General features: G+C 46.8%; 2 protein-coding genes across 2 annotated transcripts in view; one reads left to right on the forward strand and one right to left on the reverse strand.

The window, feature by feature from the left end:
• The window catches only part of LOC147091640 (uncharacterized), a 267,963-nt gene that overhangs the window by 87,082 nt on the left and 153,665 nt on the right, over nt 1–27,216 (forward strand). The gene's annotated exons all lie outside the window — the stretch shown is intronic.
• Nucleotides 1–27,216, reverse strand: part of LOC147091641 (uncharacterized) — a 55,031-nt gene that overhangs the window by 21,667 nt on the left and 6,148 nt on the right. The window contains exon 2 of the mRNA XM_085976861.1: nt 17,885–18,353. Coding sequence (XP_085832987.1) covers nt 17,885–18,246 — 362 coding nt within the window. The 5' untranslated portion in view covers nt 18,247–18,353. The remainder of the gene's footprint in view (nt 1–17,884; nt 18,354–27,216) is intronic.

Consider the following 27,216-nt stretch of genomic DNA (forward strand, 5'->3'; position numbering starts at 1 on the left):
ATAATAATCATTATTGTTTAAATTATTGCATCTGTGGGATTGAATAATAATCATTATTGTTTAAATTATTGCATCTGTGGATTTGAATAATAATCATTATTGTTTAAATTATTGCATCTGTGGGATTGAATAATAATCATTAAAATTATGGTATCTGGGACTGAATAATAATTAAAACTATGGCATTTGTGAGACTAAATAATAATCATTACTGCTAAAGATTGGCATCTGTGGGACTGAATAATCATTTTAATTAAAATTATAGCGTCTGTGGGACTGAATAATCATTAAAATGGCATCTGTGAGACTGAATAATTCATTATTAAATTGTGAATTATGGCAAATTGATCCTTTAAAATTACTGGTTCCTGAATTGACAGATTTAATTTCATTTTAGCTTTTCAGCGACCCGCTTTTAAATGAGATGCCGGTGTCGGGTCGGGGTGGACCTGCTTCAGCACCTTGTAGATGTAGATGCTGTAACTCTGCTTCCTGGTCTTCCTGCGCTTCTTGTCGCCTTTGGCCCGCTTCTTGGTGGCCGCTTTCTTTGGCCCCTTTTTCGGGGCGATGCCCCTGGACGCCGCTTCAGGCATGGTGAATGGACGCGAGGGTTTGTGATAGAGAAAATCTCCTGGATGCGCTATTTAATAGCCAGCCGTATGCAAATGAGGAATCAGAAAGTGAAGGATTCCTATTGGTGAACCAGCGCATAAGTAACTATTGTGAGTTAGGAACAAGGAGTGCCACCTCAGAATCACAGAAACCCCACAGTGCAGATAGAGGCCATTTCGGGCCATCGAGCCTGCACCGACACATATCCCACCCTATACCCGTAACCCCACGTATTTAATCCCCCTAACACTAAGGGTCAATTTATCATAGCCAATCAACCTAACCCGCACATCTTTGGACTGTGGGAGGAAACCGGAGCACCCGGAGAAAACCCACGCAAACACGGGGAGAATGTGCAAACTCCACACAGACAGTCACCCGAGGTCGGATTTGAACCCGGGTCCCTGGCGCTGTGAGGCAACAGTGCTAACCACTATGCCACCGTGCTGCTCAGAGCGTCGACAATGGCCAAGAACCTGCAGTTCCTACCACTCTGACCACCATACTGACAATTGCAAGTCATCCTAAGCCCTCAATGTGGAAGTCCCATTAGCGATATTACACATGCCACAACTGTAACAGTTGACATCAGAATTTTTAATGACAATAACCAACTGATGGCTTTTTAACATTAAACATAACGGCCCAGAAATTCGGGTCGGGGGCTTCCCGCGAGTGCAAGCCCCCGACCTACACTTACCTAGCGCGCCGGCAGTTGAGCTCTGGGCCTACGTGGATTTCCTCTCCGAATCCTGGCCCAGAGGCCGGCGCGCTGTGCTTGCGTGTTCCGGGGCGTAGTTAGTGCGATGCGTCCCCTGGGATCACGTGAGCCATGGGCAGCCAATCGGAGGAGGGAGAAGCCCATTCATAAGATTGACAGAAAGACCTGTCAAAACGTATGAATGCTGAGGGCCCAAAACAGTACTTAACCTTTTAAATACTTTTTTTTTTAAATCACACTTTTTAAATAAACTACAAATTACATTAAATAACTATTTTAAACAATAATTTAAATTTTTGAAAAAAATAATTTTATGAAAAAACGGGGCTAAAATTAAACTTACCTTACTTTAAAGTATTTAAAAATAATAAACCTGTGGGAAAAATGTTTAAATTTTAATTAATTGACCACTTACCTTGTAAAAAGCAGGCCTTACGCCAGCTTTTTAAATGTGTAAATCCTCCAGGCTTACCCTCGCGTGAAAACCTGTAAAAAAAAACTAAGTTCAAAGCGTACGCGCAGCCTCACCTGCGTGCGTGTTCCACCTCTGAACCCCTTCGTTCAGAGGATTGGAAGTGCCGGTTTCCCGCGCATGCGCTGTGCATGCAAGAAACCGGCACTTCCATCGGGTCCTCGCGTGGGTACCTCGTGCATACTCACGCGCTGGGACAAGAATTTCTGGGCCAATATTTCACCCAAGTGACTACCCTTGTGACTACTTGTGCATTATCTTACTTCTACGTGTGCTCCTACATGGTGCTTCCCCTGTGGCTTCAGCGGATGTGAAGGCCCCTTGCTCACTTTTTTTGCTGCTCCTGTCTCTTATGTTCATTAATAAATAGACATTCTTATTATGAACACAGCTAGCTTTTGTTAGACACTTTTATTGAGCACATGTGGACTAAGTACAGTATCTGTAGAGGCTTCCATCTTGACTGCTTTCTTGTGGGTAGCCTAGTGCCTCATGGGTAATGTAGTCTTAATATATATATACAGCTGGGTAGTGTAGTCTTATATACAGCTCTACACCGCTCTACAGCTCCACCTAGTGTCCACTATAGAATGACATGTTATTGATCATTAAATGACAACAGAGAAGGTCATAGACTTAGGTAGCAGTGGGGAAATTAAAAACCAGAGCGTGTCAGGAAGGGGTAGAAGGTGTGGAGTAAAAGGTAAAGTAATAAAAAGGGCAATAGCAGGAACTAAGTGTCACAAAACATATTTGAAAGTTCTCTATCTGAATGCACGTAGCATTCGTAACAAAATAGACGAGTTAAAGGCACAAATAGCTACATATGGGTATGATCTTGTGGCCATTACAGAAACATGGCTGCAGGGTGACAATGCCTGGGAATTAAACATACCAGGTTATTTAACAATCAGGAAGGACAGGCAGGAAGGAAGGGGAGGTGGGGTGGCTATGTTAATAAAGGAAGGAATCACTGTAATACAGAGAAATGATATTGGGTCAAAAGGATCAGGATAATGAAACAGTTTGGGTGGAGATAAGGAATAATAAGGGGAAAAAAACACTAGTGGGTGTAGTATATAGGCCTCCGAACAGTCGCAACTCGGTTGGACGGAGTATCAATCAGGAAATAGTTGAGGCTTGTAATAAGGGAACATCTATAATTATGGGGGATTTTAACTATCATATAAATTGGATGAATCAAATTGGGCAGGGCTGCCTTGAGGATGAGTTCATTGAGTGTATTAGGGATGGGTTTCTTGAGCAGTATGTAACTGAACCAACCAGGGGGCAAGCAACCTTAGATCTGGTCCTGTGTAACGAGACAGGATTAATTTAAAATGTCCTAGTAAAGGATCCCCTTGGAATGAGTGACCATAACATGGTTGAATTCCATATTCAGTTAGAGGGTGAGGAGGCTGTATCTCAAACAAGCGTGCTAAGCTTGAATAAAGGAGACTATGAAGGTATGAGAGCGGAATTGAGTAAAGTGGATTGGGAAAATAGGTTAAAGGATAAGACGATACATGATCAGTGGTGTACATTTAAGGAGTTATTTTACAAATTCCAAAAAAAGTATATTCCACTGAGAAAAAAAGGGTGTAAAAGAAAAGACAGCCATCCGTGGCTAAGTAAAGAAATTAAGGATAGTATTCGACTAAAAACAAGGGCATATAAGGTAGCCAAATCTAGTGGGAGGATAGAGGATTGGGAAAACTTTAAAAGACAGCAAAAAATAACAAAAAGATTGATTAAGAAAGGGAAGATACATTATGAAAGTAAATTAGCAAAAAATATAAAGACAGATAGTAAGAGTTTTTATAGTTATATAAAAAGAAAAAGGGTGGCTAAAGTAAATGTTGGTCCCTTAGAGGATGAGACCGGGAAATTAATGGTGGGAAATATGGAGATGTCAAAAACACTGAATGAATATTTTACATCAGTCTTTACAGTAGAGGACACCAAGAATATCCCAACACTTGACAAGCAGGGGGCTATAGGGGGGGAGGAGCTAAATACGATTAAAATCACTAAGGAAGTAGTACTTGGTAAAATAATGGGACTCAAGGCGGATAAATCACCTGGACCTGATGGCTTACATCCCAGGGTTTTGAGGGAAGTGGCGGTAGGGATTGTGGATGCATTGGTAATAATCTTCCAAAACTCCCTGGACTCAGCAAAGGTCCCGGCAGACTGGAAAACTGCTAATGTAACACCCTTATTTAAAAAGGGCAGTAGACAGAAGGCTGGAAACTATAGACCGGTTAGCCTCACATCTGTGGTAGGTAAAATTTTGGAGTCCATTATTAAGGAGATAGTAACAGGACATTTGGATAATCATAATTTAATAAGACAAAGTCAGCATGGTTTTATGAAGGGGAAGTCATGTTTGACAAATTTGCTGGAGTTCTTTGAGGAAGTAACATATAGGGTGGATAAAGGTGAACCAGTGGACGTAGTGTATTTAGACTTCCAAAAGGCATTTGACAAGGTGCCACACAAAAGATTATTGCTTAAGATAAAAAATCACGGGATTGGGGGTAATATTCTGGCATGGATAGAGGATTGGCTATCTAACAGAAGGCAGAGAGTTGGGATAAATGCTTCATATTCAGACTGGCAATCAGTAACCAGTGGTGTTCCGCAGGGGTCAGTGCTGGGTCCCCAACTCTTTACAATCTATATTAACGATTTGGAGGAGGGGACCGAGTGTAACATATCAAAGTTTGCAGATGATACTAAGATGGGAGGGAAAGTAGTGAGTGAGGAGGACATAAAAAACCTGCAAGGGGACATCGACAGGCTAAGTAAGTGGGCAGAGATTTGGCAGATGGAATACAATACTGGAAAGTGTGAGGTTATGCACTTTGGCAGGAAAAATCGTAGAGCAAGTTATTATCTTAATGGCAAGAAACTTGAAAGTACTGAAGTACAAAGGGATCTGGGGGTCCTGGTGCACGAAACTCAAAAGGTTAGTATGCAGGTGCAGCAAGTGATTAAGAAGGCCAATGGAATGTTGGCTTTCATTGCTAGGGGGATAGAATATAAAAATAGGGAGGTATTGCTTCAGTTGTACAAGGTATTGGTGAGACCGCACCTGGAATACTGCGTACAGTTTTGGTGTCCATACTTAAGAAAGGACATACTGGCTCTCGAGTCAGTACAAAGAAGGTTCACTCGATTAATCCCGGGGATGAGGGGATGGACATATGAGGAGAGGTTGAGTAGATTGGGACTCTACTCATTGGAGTTCAGAAGAATGAGAGGCGATCTTATTGAAACATATAAGATTATGAAGGGGTTGGATCGGGTGGATGCAGGGAGGATGTTCCAGATGATGGGTGAAACTAGAACTAGGGGGCATAGTCTTAGAATAAGGGGCTGCTCTTTCAAAACTGAGATGAGGAGGAACTACTTCACTCAGAGGGTGGTAGGTCCATGGAATATGCTGCCCCAAAAAGCTGTCGAAGCTACATCATTACATAAATTTAAAACAGAAATAGACAGTTTCCTAGTAGAAAAGGGAATTAAGGGTTACGGGGAGCGGCAGGAATTTGGACATGAGTCTAGGTTCGGATAGGTCATGGCCCTGTGGGTAGCGGAGCGGGCCCAGGGGCCGTGTAGCCTGATCCTGCTCCTGTTTTCGTGTGTCTAATGCTGTTAGATTCAGGAGATAGTCCTGTCATAGTGGATTGGCGGTTAGGATCAGATCAGCCATGATCTTATTGAATGGCGGAGCAGGCTCGAGGGGCCAATTGGCCTACTCCTGCTCCTATTTCTTATGTTCTTATGTTCTTACATCCCCCTTTCTTTGAGGTTTAACAAAATCAATATCAATCAACTTTCAGTATAAACAAAAACATTTTCAAAACAGTCAACACATTTTCAAAGCTTTACATTGTACTCAAAGATTAAGTCTATCAGGCTTTTTTACTTCACGTGTGGATCTTCTCAACACGGGTAAGTCTGATGTGTCTTCATGAGATTGTTCTGGCAGTGAATGACAAGATACAGTTGCGGCATTGTCATCAATCTGGTCTTGAATAGTCTCTTGTGTTTTCAGGAGGGAACGGCGGTTCCTCCTGAGAATCTGTCCTTCCTCAGTTCTAACAGTGTATGACCTTGGTCCTACTTCCTCAAGAACTGTAGCTTTCCTGTTCCATGCATCTGGATCCTCAATCCTGACAACATCATCCCTTGTCAATGGTTTTAGAGTTTTGGATGACTTGTCATAGTATGATTTCTGTTTCAGCTTTAACAGTTGAAGTCTCTGTCTCTGTTCCTCACTTTGCTGTTCTTTTGCACAGCAGGGCAGCATGGTGCACAACTTGCGACCCATTAGTAGTTCAGCAGGTGAAGAACCACAGTCTAAAGGTGAGGCTCGGTAGCTCAGCAGGGCGAGATAACGATCAGACTTGCTTTCTGTCGCTTTCTTCAGTAGCTGCTTGAGAACTTGAACACCTTTCTCTGCCTTACCATTTGACTGAGCATACAAAGGACTGGATGTGATGTGCTGAAAGTCATAATGTGCTGCAAACTGTTGCCACTCCTTACAGTTGAAGCACGGACCATTGTCGCTAACGGCAATCCTGGGAATTCCATGTCTGGCAAAGATGGATTTCACATGCATTATGACACTGCTTGCTGTGGTGCTTGAGAGCAGCACCATCTCAGGATAGTTAGAATAGTAGTCAATCACTATTAGATAGTCTTTACCATTTAAATGAAAAAGGTCCATACCAACCTTTTGCCATGGTGCTGTTGGTATGTCAGCTACTATCATTGGTTCCTTTGCTTGTTTGTTTTTGGTGTTTCTGACATGTCTCACATTTGCCTATCATGTTCTCAATGTCCTTATTTATGCCAGGCCAATAAACAGTGTCTCTTGCCCTCCTTCTGCATTTTTCAATTCTGAGGTGTCCCTCATGAATCCTTTTGAGCACATCTTGACGTAGAGCCTGTGGAATGACTATTCTGTTCTGTTTTAGTAATAGTCCACTTGCGACACTCAATTCTGACCTTATGTGAAAATATTTTGGACAAAAACCTTTTGGCCAACCATGATGAATGTTCTCTATTACTGTTTGTAATACTGTATCTTTTACTGTTTCTTCTGCTATTTGCTTTGATTTTGTGTCTGACATGGGCAGCGCAGCAGTGACCATACTCACATGAACATCCACGTCTTCTTCAGTAGAGCTCACATGACTCATTGTAGGTGCTCGGGATAGTGCATCTACTAACACTATGTATTTGCCTGGTGTGTAGATCAGTTCAAAGTCATATCTTTGCAGCTTCATCATGAGTCATTGAATCCTTGGAGACATCTCATTCAGGTTTTTTTTTATGATGGCAACCAGAGGGCTGTGGTCTGTCTCAACTGTGAAGGTGGGAAGTCCATATATGTAGCCATGAAACTTTTCTAGTCCAACTACCAAGCCTAGACATTCCTTTTCAATCTGGGCGTATCGACACTCAGTATCAGTCATAGACCTGGAGGCATAGGCAACAGGCTTCCAATCTTCACCCTCTGCTTGTAGCAAGACCGCACCTAGGCCATCTTTTGATGCATCCATTGACACTTTGATTCTTTTTGTTGGGTCAAAGAAGGTGAGTACAGGTGTGGTTGTCAGCACTGTTTTGAGGTTTATCCACTCTTGTTCATGTCTTTCTGTCCATGCGAACTCATTTGTTTTATGTAGCAGGTCTCGCAGACAGACTGTCTTGGCTGACAAGTTAGGAATGAACTTTCCAATGAAGTTTATCATCCCCATGATGCGTAGCACTCCTTTTTTGTCAGTGGGTCGGGGCATTTTGAGTATGGCATTTACTTTTTCCATATCTGGCTCTATTCCTTTACCAGCTAGATTATCTCCTAGGAAAGTGACTTCCTGGATGCCAAACTGACACTTGGCTTTGTTGAGCTTCAGTCCATTCCGGCGTATGCTCTGTAGCACTTTAGTCAGTCTCTCATTGTGTTCTTTCAGTGTGGAGCCCCAGATGATGATGTCATCAACATAGACCCGAACTCCTTCCAGACCTTCAATTATGTGTTCCATCGCTCTATGAAAGATTTCAGATGCAGATATTATCCCGAAAGGCATTCTGAGGAAACAATACCTGCCAAATGGTGTGTTGAAGGTACAGTATTTGGTGCTCTCTTCATCCAGTTTTAGTTGCCAAAATCCTTGTGAGGCATCGAGCTTTGTAAAGTATCTGGCACCTGACATTTCACTGGTGATTTCTTCTCGCTTGGGAATCTGGTAGTGTTCACGTTTTATGTTTGCATTTAAGTCCATTGGATCCATGCATATTCTTAGATCATTGTTCTTTTTCTTTACACATACCATGGAGTTAATCCAGTCTGCTGGCTCTTCGACTTTCCTGATGACTCCTAGTGTGGTCATTCTGTCCAGTTCATTCTTGAGCCAGTCACGCAGGGGTGCTGGAACTCTTCGTGGAGCATGTACCACTGGCTGAGAATCCTCCTTTAGCTGGATCTTGTAAGTGAATGGTAGAACTCCAAATCCTTTGAACACATCCTGGAAATTATTCACTACAGAATCCACCGAGTCATCTGGTCTGCTTATGGCACAGTTTATACGGTAGACTCTCTTGACCAGTTCTAAATCCTCACAAGCTTTGTCACCCAGTAGTGAATCAAGTCGTTCAGCCACAACAGAAAACATGAGATGATGCATTTTGTCTTTGACTGTCACTTTAAGTCTGCATACACCTAAGCTATCTATTTTCTGTCCATTATAGTCCTTCACTAGTACTGACTTTTTCTGTATTTTGGGCTTTTCTTTCATATTGTTAATGTCACTCATACTGATTAAGTTTGCTTTTGCCCCAGTGTCTAGTTTCAAGGTAACTAATGCTCCATTTACCTGCAGTGGGATCATCCATTTGTCCTCTTTTACTGCATTAACTTTATGTTCAGCATTGTCCATTTCTGAGGGCTGCACATTTTCTGTATCCTTTTTGATATTGTCACATGACAACATTCCTACAAAAAATGTCTCACTTAAATCAGTGTCCTCAATTACATTAACTCGTTGCCCTTTCTTAGTTTTTACTTTTGAAAAGCATTGTTTGGCAAAGTGATTCTTTTCATTACACTTTGTGCACATTTTTCCAAACGCTGGGCATTGTCTTAACTGGTGTTTGTAACCACAGCGTTTACAATTAAAAATGTCATCCTCCGATTGCTTTTCATTTCTGTTCTGCCCATGTTTCTTCCCCTTGTAGGACACAGCACTGACAGCAGCATTATCACTCATTACAATCGCATCATTATTGATTTCACTGAAAGTCTTCACGTGCTTTCGAGCTAGCTCGCTGGCTTGGCATATTTTCACTGCATTTTCCAAATTTAGTTCAGTTTCTCTCAACAGACGTTCCCTGACTTTTTTATCATGAATACCAAACACAATCTGGTCACGAATCATGGATGATTTCAGCTCAGAGAAACTACATGTCTGTGCTTTCAGTTTCAGATCAGTTATAAAGCTATCAAAAGTCTCATTTTGCTGCTGTGTCCTTGAACAGAACATGTATCTTTCATAGGTCTCATTCTTTTTGGGAGGACAATGTGCATCAAATTTCTGTAGCACATCTTCTAATTTGTCTCTGTTCTCCGCTGGATTAAATACAAATGTATTAAATACCTCTATTGCCTGTGGGCCTGCAACCGTGAGCAGCAACGCTATCTTCCTTGCGTCTGGCTTCGTACCGAATCCGATGGCTGCAATGTAGAGTTTGAATTATTGTTTAAAAGTCTGCCAATTGTAGTCGATTTTTTCTGTGAGTTTCAAATGCTCTGGTGGCTTCAAATTCTCCATGTCGCTTTTCACAATTTTCAGCAGATCTTCACCATCCTGGTACCATCTTATGTTCATTAATAAATAGACATTCTTATTATGAACACAGCTAGCTTTTGCTAGACACTTTTATTGAGCACATGTGGACTAGGTACAGTATCTGTAGAGGCTTCCATCTTGACTGCTGTCTTGTGGGTAGTCTAGTGCCTCATGGGTAATGTAGTCTTAATATATATACAGCTGGGTAGTGTAGTCTTATATACAGCTCTACACAGCTCTATGGCTCCACATAGTGTCCACTATAGAATGACATGTTATTGATCATTACACTGTCTCGAAACCTTTGACGGGTGTCCTCTGGGGTTGCAAACCTGTGAGGGCTCGGCAACAGTTTCTTGCTCCTGCAACTGTGTAGGGGTTGAGACGCCGATTTCAGTTGGGTGGGGACTCTGGTGGGGCTCTGACCGAGGTCTCTGCAGTGGCATGGTCGTGTGAGCGCTTGGAGTGGAGCCCCCACGTCCTTGTTGTATGCCACCAACATCCCTCTCATGGGTCAGCTCCACTTCAGAGCTAGCAAGTAGCTTGACAGCACCTTAGAGCTGACCATCGCTCCTCAAGAGATATCAGTCTATTCTGAACAAATACCATGTTTTCCATACCCTGGCGACTAAGCTCCTCCATGGACGTAGCCATCCTCTCCTCTACCATTGCCATCCTCTCCTCTACCGTAGCCAGCCTTACCATGGAGGTAGCCATCCTTTCCACGGAGGTTGCCATCCTTTCTGTGGTGATGCATTCATGCGGCAACGCCTCCACAAAGGCTCTGCTCATGTTAGCGAAGGACTCCTCCATTCACTCCACACTCGCAGCGACCCTGGAGACAAAACCTGCCAGAGACTCCTGCACCTGTTCCTAGAGTTCCAGCACTGCTCTTCTTCTGGATGGACCCGGAGGCAGAGGGTCGACATGCTGCTGAGCCGAGCTGGCAGAGTCCTGCGCCCTCCGACTAGGACGCTCCACAGCTGTCCCTGTCTCCACCACCTGCTGATGCTCACTTGTGCGCTGTGATTCACCAGGTGACAACACTGCACTAGCTCGCGAAGGTACCACCGAAGTGTGAGTGTCTGCGCTGGTGCTGGGTGCACTGAATTCTGCTGATGCTGCACCCTCAGAGGTTGCAGCTTCCTCTGAGGAGTTTGGAGGCTCAGGCTGTTCCTCCTGGATAGTGGGGATGGGGGCTTTCGATGGTCCTGTGGGGAAAGAGTCAGAGATGTGAGGCCAAGGTTACATACACATTGAATATTGCAGATGATCAAAAGTCAATCTGTTAGAGCATCAGAATCATTATCAGTGACTCATGCAATGTCAATGAGAGAGATGATAAACTATTCTGTCACCAGCTTGCTCTGATGCACCCGTCTGTCCGTCCCCCACTTGCGCATCCTCCTCCACTCCCACGATCTCCAGGGCCGGCTCCTCCGAGGGGGTGAGCTGGGCTAGAGGGTGGCCTTCCTCCCGTCCTCACTCTTTCCCTCTTATTGTGAGTGCTCTTTTCCTGCAATGAGGGAGACAAGTGGAGTTTGAGTGAGAATGAAGGAGTGAGCGTAGAGAATCCATATCATTGGTGGTTAGAAGGAGACAAAGATGGAGTGAGATGGCAAGACCAAGGGCCCTCCCTGTGTGTTGTAAGTTGTTTTCATAGCATCACAGCGATAGGGAGTGTGAGGGCTGCATAGTCGAATAGTTAGGTGAATGTGACCATAGAGAGAGAGGGAATGGGTAAGGGTTCAGGGATGTCAGTGTCAAGTGGGATGTGGAGGAAGAGGTTGTCAAAGCTGAGTGCTGACAAGGAGAGGCAATGGGGATCAGATTGAGGGTGATGGCAAAGGCATACTCACTTTTCCAGTGCGCAGAAGGTCATGAAATCTCTTCCTGCACTGAAGCCAGGTTCTGCGGATGAGGGACAACGAGTTGACCTCCTGGGCCACCTGGATCCGCACAGCCTTCGTCTGCTGGGGAGGCTTCTTCCTCCCTGAAGAAGGGAAGAGCACCTCCTTACTAGCTCTTGCTCCCTCCACCAAAGCTTGCAGGGCGACATCATCAAATCTGGGAGCAAACTTAGGTCTCCCGCTGCTCATTCTGCCTCCAGGTCCCTCTCACTACAAAGGCCAAAAGGTTGGCAGTCTGCAGAAGAAGCAAGGCTTCTTGCAGACCTTAAATGCAGCAGCAATGATGACATCATCGGAGGCGAGTTTCAGACTGAAAAATCTAATTGGGCCATGGGTTCCCATACGCTGGAACTCAATTGCCCAATTACGTGAAAATTGCATCAAACTCCCGCATCGATTTGGAATCAGGTGGATAACACGAAAAGTGGATGACACGACCCCAGCCCGCCCCAAAGACAAAATCCAGCCTTTGGACTCTAGGGGAATCAAGGGATATGGGGATTGGGTGGGAAAGTGGTGTTGAGGTCGATGATCAGTCATGATCTTATTGAATGGCAGAGCAGGCTCGAGGGGCCATGTGACCCACTCCTGCTCCTAATTCTTATGTTCTTATGTAAAACTTTAAAAGGAGTAGAGGGGCAGAGTGATTTACGAGTTCAGGTACAGAAATCTTTAACCGTGAGCGGACAAGTTGATGAAGCTGTTTTAGAAATTGTATAGTGGGCTTTAATAAATAGGGGTGCAGAGTACAAAAGGGCAGAGGTCATGTAAACCTGGACAAAATCATTGGTTGGGCTGCAGTTAGAATATTGTGTCAGGTTTTGGGGCATCTTACTCGAAGAAGGATGTCAAGGCCGTGGAGAGGGTGCAGAGAGATTCACTGAGAGGATACCAGGGAAGAGAGCCTTTAGTTATCAGGAGAGATTAGAGAAACTGGGCTCTTTTCATTAGAACAAAGAAGGGTGAGAAGAGATCTGAGGAAGGTGTTTAAAATCTGATCAGGAAGATCAGGAAAAAGTATTTCACTGGTCGGTGAGTCAGTAACTAGAGGGACTTAATTTCAGATTATCACTGGAAGAATGAAGGGGGTTTGGAGGATTTGATTCAGCAGAGGATTCGGATGCAGAAGGCCCAGGGTGGAAGACCCAGAGGAGAGTGTGCTAGGCGGGAGGCCCAGCACGGAGGACCCCAGGCGGGAGGCCCAGCATGGAGGACCCTAGGTGGGAGGGCCAGCACGGAGGACCCTAGGCGGGGGGCCCAGGGCGGAGGACACAGAGCAAAGTGTCCTAGGTGGGAGGGCCAGCACGGAGGACCCCAGGCGGGGGGCCCAGGGCGGAAGACCCAGAGGAGAGTGTCCCAGGCAGGAGGCCCAGCACGGAGGACCCCAGGCGGGAGGCCCAGCATGGAGGACCCTAGGTGGGAGGCCCAGCATGGAGGACCCTATGCGGGGGGCCCAGGGCGGAAGACCCAGAGGAGAGTGTCCTAGGTGGGAGGCCCAGCACGGAGGACCCCAGGCAGGGGGCCCAGGGTGGAAGACCCAGAGGAGAGTGTCCTAGGTGGGGGCAAAGGGTGGAGGACCCAGAGGAGAGTGTCCCAGGTGGGAGGCCCAGCACGGAGGACACCAGGCGGGGGCCCAGGGCGGAGGACCCAGAGGAGAGTGTCCCAGGCGGGAGGCCCAGCACGGAGGACACCAGGCGGGGGCCCAGGGCGGAGGACCCAGAGGAGAGTGTCCTAGGCGGGAGGCCCAGCATGGAGGACACCAGGCGGGGGCCCAGGGCGGAGGACCCAGAGGAGAGTGTCCCAGGCGGGAGGCCCAGCACGGAGGACACCAGGCGGGAAGCCCAGGGCGGAGGACCCAGAGGAGTGTCCCAGGCGGGAGGCCCAGCACGGAGGACCCCAGGCGGGGGGCCCAGGGTGGAAGGCCCAGAGGAGAGTGTCCTATGTGGGGGGGCCAGCACGGAGGACCCCAGGCGGGGGGCCCAGCATGGAGGCCCAGGGTGGAAGGCCCAGAGGATAGTGTCCTAGGCGGGAGGCCCAGCATGGAGGACACCAGGCGGGGGGCCCAGCATGGAGGACCCCAGGCGGGGGCCCCAGCACGGAGGACCCCAGGCGGGGGGCCCGGGGTGGAGGACCCCAGGCGGGGGGCCCAGGGCGGAGGACCCAGAGGAGAGTGCCCTAGGCGGGAGGCCCAGCACAGAGGACCCCAGGTGGGAGGCCCAGCATGGAGGACCCCAGGCGGAGGGCCCAGCACGGAGGACCCCAGTCAGGAGGCCCAGCATGGAGGACCCCAGGCGGGGGGCCCAGGGCGGAGTGGCTGGTCAACAGAAGCGGAGTCGGGAGATGCTGTGGGTGAGCATGCTGCACGGTTTCTAAAGTTGAAGAACGGTCTCCGGCCCGAATGAGTTCCAGCGGCCCCGCCTGTGCTCCGTTTGGTGGCAGCTGTGATGCTTTTTCTTGGTAACGGGTGCCGGTTTGTGCGCTGCCATTCTGGTGGAGGAAAGACAGACTGTGTCCATCTATAGTATAGAGCTTGAGCGGCCATAAGATGGAAAAAAGAGAACGGAATAAAAGTGAAAAAGGAAAATAAAAGGAAGATAAAAGGCAAAATAAAGTAATATCGGCAAGGAATAATGAATGTCTTGATGGCTGGGTCCTGTGAGTGATAACAGCAAGAAGGAGGAAATTTGAGTAGTCGTTTTCCTCTTTTACGTATTTGAGAAAGTGGTCGGCTTCTTTTCTGTGGGAAAGTTGAAGACTGTGGACAAGGATCATGACATTATATGGTTAGATAACATCAAGTGAAAATGAGGAGTTATTAGAGTGCCAATAGGACTGGTGTAGAACTGGTATTTACTTGTTTTGTTGAAGAAGTTTCGGGTTCTGGTTAAAAGTAGTTTATTTGAAGTTTTAATTGATTTCTGATATGGTTATGGGACTTTGTATATTGTGGTGTTATTTAGTGTTAAAGCCTTCCTTAATCGACCGAATGAAGGGCCCTCGCTCCCCAGGATGAAGGCCCGCTTGGTGAGCGTGAGGCCTGCTGGACGGATGAACAAACACACGCATGCACAGAGGTAGACAAATGACACGTACGCACGCATACACAATGGAACTTACGTTCGACCGAATGAGGGGTTCTCGCTCCCTAGGATGAAAGTTGGCATCGTATTGGGTGAGCGTGAGGCCTGTCTGGACGGATGAATGAACGCACACATGCGCACAGGTAGACAAATGACACGCAGACCTGCACAATGGAAGTGACGCTTGAGCGAACGAGCGAACGGAGGAATGAATGACCGAATGATTGAACGATGCCAGTAGGACTTTCTTTTCTTGGTTTATTAAATAGTGGCAGTTTGTACTGTAAACATTATTGATGTACCTGTAAAAATTTATTATTGTATTTATATTGTTGACCATAAAGCTGTTTTTTGAGGCTTTAATCCTTTTTATTGTGGTCAATGAATGTAACGGATTTACTATGTAATTGAGGAGTTATATAAGTACTGTTGTACTTGAATGTAAAAAAAGGACAACAGGTAATACCAAGCAAAAACAAAGAGTTACCAGATTGCCAATAGGACTGGCGTAAAATTGTTTTTCACTATGGGTACCTGTACTGTTAATATTATTGGTTTATCTGTAAAATTTACCACTGCAGTTATACTGTTAACCCTAAAGCTGTTTTTAAGGCTTTGTTTTATTGCGGCTAATGAATGTGATGGATTTATAATGTCATTGATGAGTTGTAACAAGTACTACCATATTTAAATAAATATATATATATTTTTTTTTTAAATGAACCCCGGGGGGACGCGAGCTGCTCACACCCCGAGTGTGGCCCCAGGCCCCATTATTAAAACACTCAACATTATCCGCTTCACAAACACCCGGGGTGGGCCCCAGGTCCCATCATTAAAACACTCAACATTATCCGCTTCACACACACGCAGGGTGGGCCTCAGGCCCCGAACAAGAGCCTCTGGGCCGGGTGTTTGCCCCGAGCGGGGTGGCAGCTGCGGGGCTTTCTCCCGGTGACAGGCCCGGGTTCATGGCCGCCATCTTGAGAGGCTCAGGGGGCAGCAGGGCGCATGCGCAGCCCCCTTGGGCAGGAACCAGGAGGAGAGAATCTTGTCAATTTCTATCCTGGACTCAGTGATGACTTTTGTAAACTCCTTTTACAGGCTGTGAGAAGGGCAGCATTTACACAACGCAAACTCAGACCAACAACAACCTACCTTTATATAGCACCTTTAAAATGTCACAGTAGCACAGTCAGACAATAATCGACACATATACTTTGTTTGTGGTCCAGTGCACTGACACAAAGTTCCTTCACAACTGTAACAATTTTATTACGGTTGCTGTGAAGAGTGCGCTAACTCTGCTCGTACACCTGGTCTCCAAAGGAGACAAAACCAGACTAATGCGGCCGAGCTCAGCTCTCCATGTTTTTCCAGTGGCTGAAGGGTCTGTAACCCTGTCAGGGGTGCCCCTGCCCCAGGACTCAATATCCACCCCCTCCACCACTGGTGCACTGTGTCTGCAGTATATACGGTCTACAAGACGACCACGGTCAGGCCATGTGGAGTCAAGGGCCAGGCAGCAGAATGGATGGAAAGATCGCAACAGACTTCCCTTAACTCCAACCCTCTGATTTCTGTTTTGTAGCCAGCTTTCCATCCATTCTGCTGCCTGGCCCTTCACTCCACACGGCCTGACCGTGATCATCTTGTCGATCTTACAAACTGTTTATGGATAGCAAGCTGGTCACAAAACAGAAAACAGAGAGTAGGGGTTAAGAGTAGCTACTCAGATTTGCAAAAGGTGGGAAGTGGTGTTCCACAGGAATTGGTGCTGGGATCACTGTTGTTCATAAACGATTTGGACTCGGGAATCAGAAGTACAATTTCAAAGTTTGTCGATGACACCAAATTGGGAGGTAGAGTTAATACTGAGGAAGAGAAAATGCAAGAAGACATGAATAAATTTCAGAATGGGCATGTAAGTGGCAAATGAATTTCACTGTAGATCAGTGTGAGGTGGTGTGTTAATGAATGTCACTATAGATCAGTGTGAGGTGGTGTGTTTTGGTGGGAAGAATAAGGAGGCCACACACTACTTGGACAAGGGGGTGAAATTGGGTTCCTTTGTGCCTCCCGCGATATTCAGTGGGAGGTTAGCGGCGGCGGTAGCCGGTAGCAACCCGCGGCACTGCACCGTCGGCAATGACGTCATTGCCGTGCGCAGCACCCCGGCTGCAACCTTGGGTTATGACCCCTGACCTATCGCCGGTCAATATGTCCGACAGGGTCAGGGGTCGTTCTTGCAGCCGTGGCGGCGCTACTTAAAGGGCAGGTGTCGGGTGGCAACTTTTTATTTTGGCCGACTGCCAGCACCTGCCCCCCTCCCCTTTCTGCTTTGGGGTGCCAGCCGCGATCACTCAGCCCGGCGTTCCTCTTGATCAGACACCCCGCTCCCCGGTGGTCCAGCAGGGCCCCTCCCCTTTAATCAGGGAGGGAGGTCTGCTGTGACACGGTGCTATGTGCTGACGGGCGTGGCGCTGTTACACGAAGCACTGTGAAATTCACTGGTAGCACCTCAAGAGGGAGGGGAGCGCTTCCAGTAGCACCCCGCCTCCTGCTTGGGGCGCTACCACTGAATTTAATGCGCAGGGGCGCTAACTTCAGCCCCGGTGATGTTAGCGACCCAAAGGGGGCGCCACCGAATTTCCCCCTAAGAGTCTAAATGGGCTGGAGGAGCAGAGGGATCCAGGGATACAGATACACAAATCACTAAAAGTAGCGACACAGGTTAATAAGGCCATTAAAAAAAAGCACTGGGGTACATTCCTAAAGGAGACTTCTGTTCCGTGCCTAGGAGCTCTGAACCATGGCAGAGAGCAGCTGGGACACGTTTCTCACACGCCTCGAGATTAACCCGCACGGCAACTTTGCTGTCAGTGAAGAGAGACAAGAAAGACCAAAGTGCTGTTTGCCCCTCTCAGTGTGGCCCTGAAGGACTGTGTCCAGGCTGGAGTTCTGTTCCCGCCGTACGATCCTCCTCCAGATTGTCCTTTCTGAGCTCCAGCCAGGTGATGCTAAACACTCAGGTGGGAAAGACAAAAATCTACAACAATGTGTTTAAAGCAAAGTTGATTTATTTGACATCTATCCAGAATATTAAACTCCAGCCCAGTTCCCGGAGTTATTATCAGCAGAAACAAACCCCAACTGTCAGAATGAACATGGTTCAGTCCTGGATGTGATTAACAGCAGCAACAACAGAATCCAACCCCTGCAGTCACTTGTGAACTCGCTGGTGTGTCAGCAGGTGGGATGACTGAGTGAATCTCTTCCCACACACGGAGCAGGTGAACGGCCGCTCCCCAGTGTGAACTCGCTGGTGTGTCAGGACGTGATATGACTGAGTGAATCCCTTCCCACACTCATGGCAGATGAACAGCCTCTCCCCAGTGTGAACTTGCTGGTGTCTCATTAGGTGGGCTGACTGAATGAATCCCTTCCCACACTCCGAGCAGGTGAACGGCCTCTCCCCAGTGTGACTGTGCTTGTGTTTCGATAGGCCAGAGGGTTGGCTGAAGCCGCGTCCACACACAGAACACGTGTACAGTTTCTCCCCGCTGTGAACAGTGTTTTTTGGTTCCATATTCAAAGGCCGATGATATTCAGTTCCTGATGAATCGAGTGACTGTCAGATCTTGACGTGATGTGTGGTTTGAGTTTCCCGTCTGAAAATCCTCCCCTTCTAATACCCTGTAAAATGAATTTAAAACAGGGAGCGTGAGAGAGAACCCGCTAAAGAGGCAGGTTGTGAAATTGAGCTCAGCGAATCTGGTCATTTGTGGGGCCGGCGCTAGAAAAAAGTGACCATGAAAGCTGCCGGATTGTCATAAAATCCCACTGGTTCACTAATGTCCCTCAGTGAAGGGAATCTGCCACCTGGTCTGGGCCTCTGGCCTCCATGGGAGGAGAGAGAGAGAGAGAGAGAGAGAGAGAGAGAGAGAGAGAGAGAGGAGTGGGAGGGGGAGAAGGAGATGGAGTTTATACATCTGCAACTCGACCAGAACTTTGACAGAACCTCCAAAACCTGCAACCTCCAGCACCTGGAAGGACAAAGGCAGAAGGTGCATGGGAGCACCATCACCTCCAAGTTCTCCCGGTCACACACCATCCTGACTTGGACATATATCGCCGTTGCTACATCATCACTGGGTGAAAATCCTGGAACTCCTTACACAACAGCATTGTGGGAGTACCTTCACCACACAGACTGCAGCGGTTCAAGGCGGCGGCCCACCATCACCTTCTCAATGGGAAGATGGGGATTGGCAACATATTCTGGTCTTGCGAGCGACGCCCACATCCCAAGAATGAATTAAAACAAATCTGAATGTAAACTGGATTAAAAGCCTCTACAGAAATACTTGTTCCTAAAACAATACTCTTTTACATTGTAGGGACAGTGTCTGTGTAACAACCTAATCTCCCCCAGAATCCACCTCCCTTGACAGTCTCACATTGGAAATTGTTGGGTCCTCCTGGGCTCAGAAGTACTGGGGGTTAAACCCAGCAGCTTCTCCTCCATCTCCACTCCAGCTCAAACTGAAGCAACAAAAAGACCTACACAGGTGGCCAGGGACCTACCGTCCGTCAGCCTGCAATAAAACTCCTCCCCACAGCCGCTGACAAATGGCAGCTGCAGCACCCACAATTCACCGCGCCCCAGAAACCACTCTATCCAACTCGCTGATTTCCCCGCTGAGAGTGCGCATGCTCCCCGGGGCCGCGGGCCATTCTGGGAGCCTGGCTCCTGTCCTTTGTCCCGAGCTGGACTTGGTGGAACTGGCTGAAGAAACCAGGAAGCGGCGGTTCGGATGGGGGAGGCGCTGCACCCTGGGTTTCCTGGTGCCGGGGCCCTGGCCGCACATCCGCCGGGCCCGGCCGCTCTGATTCCGATCGAGTTTTTTGATGAGGTAACAGAGAGGGTTGATGAGGGCAATGCGGTTAACGTGGTGTACATGGATTTCCAAAAGGCGTTCGACAAGTGCCACATTATAGACTTGCCAGCAAAGTTGAAGCCCATGGAATAAAAGGGACAGTGGCAGCATGGATACGGAATTGGCAAAGTGACAGGAAACAGAGAGTAGTGGTGAACGGTTGCGTTTCAGACTGGAGGAAGGTATACAGTGGTGTTCCCCAGGGGTCGGTACTAGGACCACTGCTTTACTTGATATATATCTTTATATATATATTAATGACTTGGACTTGGGTGTACAGGGCACAGTTTCAAAATATGCAGATGACACAAAACTTGGAAGTAAAGTGAACAGTGAGGAGGATAGTGATAGACTTCAAGAGGACATAGACAGGCTGGTGGAATGGGCAGACACATGGGAGATGAAATTTAACGCAGAAAAGTGCGAACTGATATATTTTGGTAGGAAGAATGAGGAGAGGCAATATAAACTAAAGGGTATAAGTCTAAAATGTGTGCATGAAAGAGAGACCTGGGGGTATGTGTGCACAAATCATTGAAGGTGGCAGGGCAGGTTGAGAAAGCAGTTAAAAATGCGTGCGGGATCCTGGGCTTAATAAATAGAGGCATAGAGTCCAAAAGCAAGGAGGTTATGATGAACCTTTATAAAACACTGGTTCGGCCTCAACTGGAGTATTGTGTCCAATTCTGGGCCCCGCACTTTATGAAGGATGTGAAGGCCTCAGAGAGGGTGCAGAAAAGATTTACAAGAATGGTTCCAGGTATGAGGGACTTCAGTTACGTGGATAGACTGGAGAAACTGGGATGGTTCTCCTTAGAGCAGAGAAGGTTGAGAGGAGATTTGATAGAGGTGTTCAAAATCATGAGGGTTCTGGACAGAGTAGATAGAAACATAGAAGATAGGAGCAGGAGTAGGCCATTCGGCCCTTTGAGCCTGCTCCGCCATTCAATGAGATCATGGCTGATCATCCAAATTCCAGTACCCTGTCCCTGCCTTCTCCCCATATCCCTTGATCCCTTTAGCCTTAAGAAATCTATCCAACTCTTTCTTGAATATATTTAATGAACTGGCCTCCACCGCCCTCTGTGGCAGAGAATTCTACAGGTTCACCAGTCTCTGGGTGAAGAAATTCCTCCTCATTTCTGTCCAAAATGGCCACCCCTTATCCTTAGACTATGACCCCTGGTTCTGGACTCCCCGGCCATCAGAAACATTGTTCCTGCATCCAGTCTGTCCAGGCCTGACAGAATTTTATAGGTTTCGATGAGATCCCCTCTCAATCTTCTAAACTCCAGTGAGTATAAGCCCAATCGACCCAATCTCTCCTCATACGTCATTCCTGCCATCCCAGGTATCAGCCTGGTGAATCTTCGCTGCACTCCTTCCATGGCAAGAATGTCCTTCCTCAGATAAGGCGACCAAAACTGCACACAATATTCAAGGTGCGGTCTCACCAAGGCCCTGCACAACTGCAGCAAGACATCCTTGTTCCTGTACTCGAACCCTCTTGCTACGAAGGCCAACATACCATTTGCCTTCTTAACCGCCTGCTGCACCTGCATACTTACCTTCAGCGACTGGTGCACAAGAACACCCAGGTCTCTTTGCACTTCCCCTTCTCCCAATCTATTGCCATTCAAATCATAATCTGCCTTCCTGTTTCTGCCAGCAAAGTGGATAACCTCGCATTTATCCACATTATAGTGCATTTGCCATGTTTCTGTCCAAATCGTACTGGAGTTTCACATCCTCCTCACAGCATACCCTCCCTCCCAGCTTTGTGCCGTCTGCAAATTTGGAGATATTACATCCAATTCCCTTGTCCAGATCATTAATGTATATTGTGAACAGCTGGGGTCCTAGGAGCGATCCTTGCAATACCCCACTAGTCACTGCCTGCCACTCAGAAAACGACCCGCTCATTCCAACTCTCTGCTTTCTATCCGCCAACCAGTTCTCTATCCAAGTCAATACCTTGCCCCCAATCCCATGTGCCTTAATTTTGCAAGCTAATCTCTTATGCAGGACCTTATCGAAAGCCTTCTGAAAGTCCAAATACACCACATCCACTGGTTCTCCCTTATCTATTTTACCAGTTACATCCTCAAAAAATTCCAGTAGATTAGTCAAGCACGATTTACCTTTTGTAAATCCATGTTAACTTTGTCCGATCCTGTCGCTGCTTTCCAAGTGCTCTGCTATTACATCTTTTATAATGGACTCTAGCATTTTCCCCACTACTGATGTCAGGCTTACTGGTCTATAATTCCCTGCTTTTTCTCGACCACCTTTTTTGAATAGTGGGGTAAAATTAGCTACCCTCCAATCCATGGGTACTGTTCCAGAGTCTCTCGAGTTCTGGAAGATGACCAGCAATGCATCTACTATTTCTAGGGCCACTTCCTTAAGTACCCTGGGATGTAGATTATCAGGCCCTGAGGATTTATCGGCCTTCAGTCCCATCAATTTTCCAAACACCATTTCCCTACAAATACTGATTTCTTTCAGTTCCACCCTTTCATCAGACCCTATGTTTCCCAGCATCTCTGGGAGGTTATTTGTGTCCTCCTTTGTGAAGACAGAACCAAAATATGTATTTAGTTGGTCAGCCGTTTCTTTGTTCCCCATTATAAATTCCCCTGATTCTGACTGCAAGGGACCTACGCTTGACTTCACCAATCTTTTTCTCTTCACATATCTATAAAAGCTTTTACAGTCAGTTTTTATGTTCCCTGCAAGCTTACTCTCATTCTATTTTCCCCTTCTTAATTATTCCCTTTGTGCTCCTTTTATGAATCCTAAACTACCCCCAATCCTCAGGATTATTGCTTTTTCTGGCCAATTTATATGACCTCTCCGTGGATCTTATGCTATCCCTAATTTCCCTTGTTGACCATGGTTGAGTCACCTTTTTTGTTTTATTTTTATGCCAAACTGGGATGAACAAATTCTGTAGTTCATCCATTCGGTCTTTGAATGTTTGCCATTGCCTATCCACCGTCAACCCTTTGAGTGACATTCTCCAATCAATCAGACAGAAGCGCAGGGATTGAGGGTGAACAGGAGTTAAGACACAGACTGAAGCGCAGGGTGTGAGGGTGAACAGGAGTTAAGACACAGGCGTTAAGACACAGGCAGAAGCGCAGGGTGTGAGGGTGATATTGGGTCAAAAGATCAGGATAATGAAACAGTTTGGGTGGAGGTAAGGAATAATAAGGGGGAAAACATACTAGTGGGCATAGTCTATAGGCCTCCGAACAGTTGCAACTCTGTTGGATGGAGTATCAATCAGGAAATAGTTGAGGCTTGTAATAAGGGAACATCTATAATTATGGGGGATTTTAACTATCATATTAATTGGACAAATCAAATTGGGCAGGGCTGCCTTGAAGATGAGTTCATTGAGTGTATTAGGGATGGGTTTCTTGAGCAGTATGAAACTGAACCGACCAGGGGGGGCAAGCAACCTTAGATCTGGTCCTGTGTAACGAGACAGGATTAATTAAAAATGTCCCAGTAAAGGATCCCCTTGGAATGAGTGACCATAACATGGTTGAATTCCATATTCAATTAGAGGGTGAGAAGGTTGGATCTCAAACAAGCGTGCTAAGCTTGAATAAAGGAGACTATGAAGGTATGAGAGCGGAATTGAGTAGAGTGGATTGGGAAAATAAAGGGTAAGACGATACATGATCAGTGGTGTACATTTAAGGAGTTATTTTACAACTTCCAAAAAATATATATTCCACTGAGAAGAAAAGGGTGTAAAAGAAAAGACAGCCATCCGTGGCTAAGTAAAGAAATTAAGGATAGTATTCGACTAAAAACAAGGGCATATAAGGTAGCCAAATCTAGTGGGAAGATAGAGGATTGGGAAAACTTTAAAAGACAGCAAAAAATAACAAAAAGATTAAGAAAGGGAAGATAGATTATGAAAGTAAATTAGCAAAAAATATAAAAACAGATAGTAAGAGTTTTTATAGTTATATAAAAGGAAAAAGGGTGGCTAAAGTAAATGTTGGTCCCTTAGAGAATGAGACCGGGAAATTAATGGTGGGAAATATGGAGATGGCAAAAACACTGAATGAATATTTTGTATCAGTCTTTACAGTAGAGGACACTAAGAATATCCCAACACTGGACAAACAGGGGGCTATGGGGGGCGGGGAAGAGGGAAGAGCTAAGCACGATCAAAATCACTAAGGAAGTGGTACTCGGTAAAATAATGGGACTCAAGGCGGATAAATCACCTGGACCTGATGGCTTACATCCTAGGGTCTTGAGGGAAGTGGCGGTAGGGATTGTGGATGCATTGGTAATAATTTTCCAAAACTCCCTGGACTCAGCAAAGGTCCCAGCAGACTGTAAAACTGCGAATGTAACACCCTTATTTAAAAAGGGCAGTAGACAGAAGGCTGGAAACTATAGACTGGTTAGCCTAACATCTGTGGTAGGTAAAATTTTGGAGTCCATTATTGAGGAGACAGTAACAGGACATTTGGATAATCATAATTTAATAGGGCAAAGTCAGCATGGTTTTATGAAGGGGAAGTCATGTCTGACAAATTTGCTGGAGTTCTTTGAGGAAGTAACATATAGGGTGGATAAAGGGGAACCAGTGGACGTAGTGTATTTAGACTTCTAAAAGGCATTTGACAAGGTGCCACACAAAAGATTATTGCTTAAGATAAAAAATCACGGGATTGGGGGTAATATTCTGGCATGGATAGAGGATTGGCTATCTAACAGAAGGCAGAGGGTTGGAATAAATGGTTCATTATCAGACTGGCAATCAGTAACTCGTGGTGTTCCGCAGGGGTCAGTGCTGGGTCCCCAACTCTTCACAATCTATATTAACGATTTGGAGGAGGGGACCGAGTGTAACATATCAAAGTTTGCAGATGATACTAAGATGGGAGGGAAAGTAGTGAGTGAGGAGGACATAAAAAACCTGCAAGGGGACATAGACAGGCTAAGTAAGTGGGCAGAGATTTGGCAGATGGAATACAATACTGGAAAGTGTGAGGTAATGCACTTTGGCAGGAAAAATCGTAGAGCAAGTTATTATCTTAATGGCAAGAAACTGGAAAGTACTGAAGTACAAAGGGATCTGGGGGTCCTGGTGCACGAAACTCAAAAGGTTAGTATGCAGGTGCAGCAAGTGATTAAGAAGGCCAATGGAATGTTGGCTTTCATTGCTAGGGGGATAGAATATAAAAATAGGGAGGTATTGCTTCAGTTGTACAAGGTATTGGTGAGACCGCAGCTGGAATACTGCGTACAGTTTTGGTGTCCATACTTAAGAAAAGACATACTTGCTCTCGAGTTAGTACAAAGAAGGTTCACTCGGTTAATCCCGGGGATGGACATATGAGGAGAGGTTGAGTAGATTGGGACTCTACTCATTGGAGTTCAGAAGAATGAGAGGTGATCTTATTGAAACATATAAGATTGTGAAGGGGTTGGATCGGGTGGATGCGGGGAGGATGTTCCCGATGATGGGTGAAACTAGAACTAGGGGGCATAGTCTTAGAATAAGGGGCTGCTCTTTCAAAACTGAGATGAGGAGGAACTACTTCACTCAGAGGGTGGTAGGTCCATGGAATATGCTGCCCCAAAAAGCAGTAGAAGCTACATCATTACATAAATTTAAAACAGAAATAGAGAGTTTCCTAGAAGTAAAGGGAATTAAGCGTTACGGGGAGCGGGCAGGAATTTGGACATGAGTCTAGGTTCGGATCGGTCATGGCCCTGTGGGTAGCGGAGCGGGCCCAGGGGCTGTGTAGCCTGGTCCTGCTCCTATTTCGTGTGTCCAATTCTGTTAGATTCAGGAGATGGTTCTGTGATAGTGGATTGGCGGTTAGGATCAGATCAGCCATGATCTTATTGAATGGCGGAGCAGGCTCGAGGGGCCGATTGGCCTACTCCTGCTCCTACTTCTTATGTTCTTAAGTTATTATGTGAACAGGAGTTAAGACACAGGGAGAAGCGCAGGGTGTGAGTGGAGAGGAGTTAAGACATAGACTGAAGCGCAGGGTGTGAGGGTGAACAGGAGTTAAGACACAGACTGAAGCGCAGGGTGTGAGGGTGAACAGGAGTTAAGACACAGACAGAAGCGCAGGGTGTGAGGGTGAACAGAAGTTAAGACACAGACTGAAGCGCAGGGTGTGAGGGTGAACAGGAGTTAAGACACAGACTGAAGCGCAGGGTGAGGGTGAACAGGAGTTAAGACACAGACTGAAGCGCAGGGTGTGAGAGTGAACAGGAGTTAAGACACAGGGAGAAGCGCAGGGAGTGAGAGTGAACAGGAGTTAAGACACAGGGAGAAGCGCAGGGAGTGAGGGTGAACAGGAGTTAAGACAGACAGAAGCGCAGGGTGTGAGGGTGAACAGGAGTTAAGACAGAGACTGAAGCGCAGGGTGTGAGGGTGAACAGGAGTTAAGACAGACAGAAGCGCAGGGTGTGAGGGTGAACAGGAGTTAAGACACAGACTGAAGCGCAGGGTGTGAGGGTGAACAGGAGTTAAGACATACAGAAGCGCAGGGTGTGAGGGTGAACAGGAGTTAAGACAGAGACTGAAGCGCAGGGTGTGAGGGTGAACAGGAGTTAAGACACAGACAGATGCGCAGGGTGTGAGGGGGAACAGGAGTTAAGACACAGACTGAAGCGCAGGGTGTGAGGGTGAACAGGAGTTAAGACAGACTGAAGCGCAGGGTGTGAGGGTGAACAGGAGTTAAGACAGAGACTGAAGCGCAGGGTGTGAGAGTGAACAGGAGTTAAGACACAGACTGAAGCGCAGGGTGTGAGGGGGAACAGGAGTTAAGACACAGACTGAAGCGCAGGGTGTGAGGGTGAACAGGAGTTAAGACACGGACAGAAGCGCAGGGTGTGAGGGTGAACAGGAGTTCAGACACAGACTGAAGCGCAGGGTGTGAGAGTGAACAGGAGTCCAGACACAGGGAGAAGCGCAGGGTGTGAGAGTGAACAGGAGTTAAGACACAGACTGAAGCGCAGGGTGTGAGGGTGAACAGGAGTTAAGACACAGACTGAAGCGCAGGGTGTGAGGGTGAACAGGAGTTAAGACACAGACTGAAGCGCAGGGTGTGAGGGTGAACAGGAATTGAGACAGACAGAAGCGCAGGGTGTGAGGGTGAACAGGAGTTAAGACACAGACAGAAGCGCAGGGTGAGAGGGTGAACAGGAGTTAAAACAGACTGAAGCGCAGGGTGTGAGGGTGAACAGGAGTTAAGGCGCAGGGTGTGAGGGTGAACAGGAGTTAAGACAGACAGAAGCGCAGGGTGTGAGGGTGAACAGGAGTTAAGACACAGACTGAAGCGCAGGGTGTGAGGGTGAACAGGAGTTAAGACATACAGAAGCGCAGGGTGTGAGGGTGAACAGGAGTTAAGACAGAGACTGAAGCGCAGGGTGTGAGGGTGAACAGGAGTTAAGACACAGACAGAAGCGCAGGGTGTGAGGGTGAACAGGAGTTAAGACACAGACTGAAGCGCAGGGTGTGAGGGTGAACAGGAGTTAAGACACAGGGAGAAGCGCAGGGAGTGAGGGTGAACAGGAGTTAAGACAGACAGAAGCGCAGGGTGTGAGGGTGAACAGGAGTTAAG

This window comes from Somniosus microcephalus, unplaced genomic scaffold, assembly GCF_052327205.1.
Source record: "Somniosus microcephalus isolate GS21.2 unplaced genomic scaffold, FLI_Smic_1.0 unresolved_chr3, whole genome shotgun sequence".
Taxonomy (NCBI): Eukaryota; Metazoa; Chordata; class Chondrichthyes; order Squaliformes; family Somniosidae; genus Somniosus; species Somniosus microcephalus.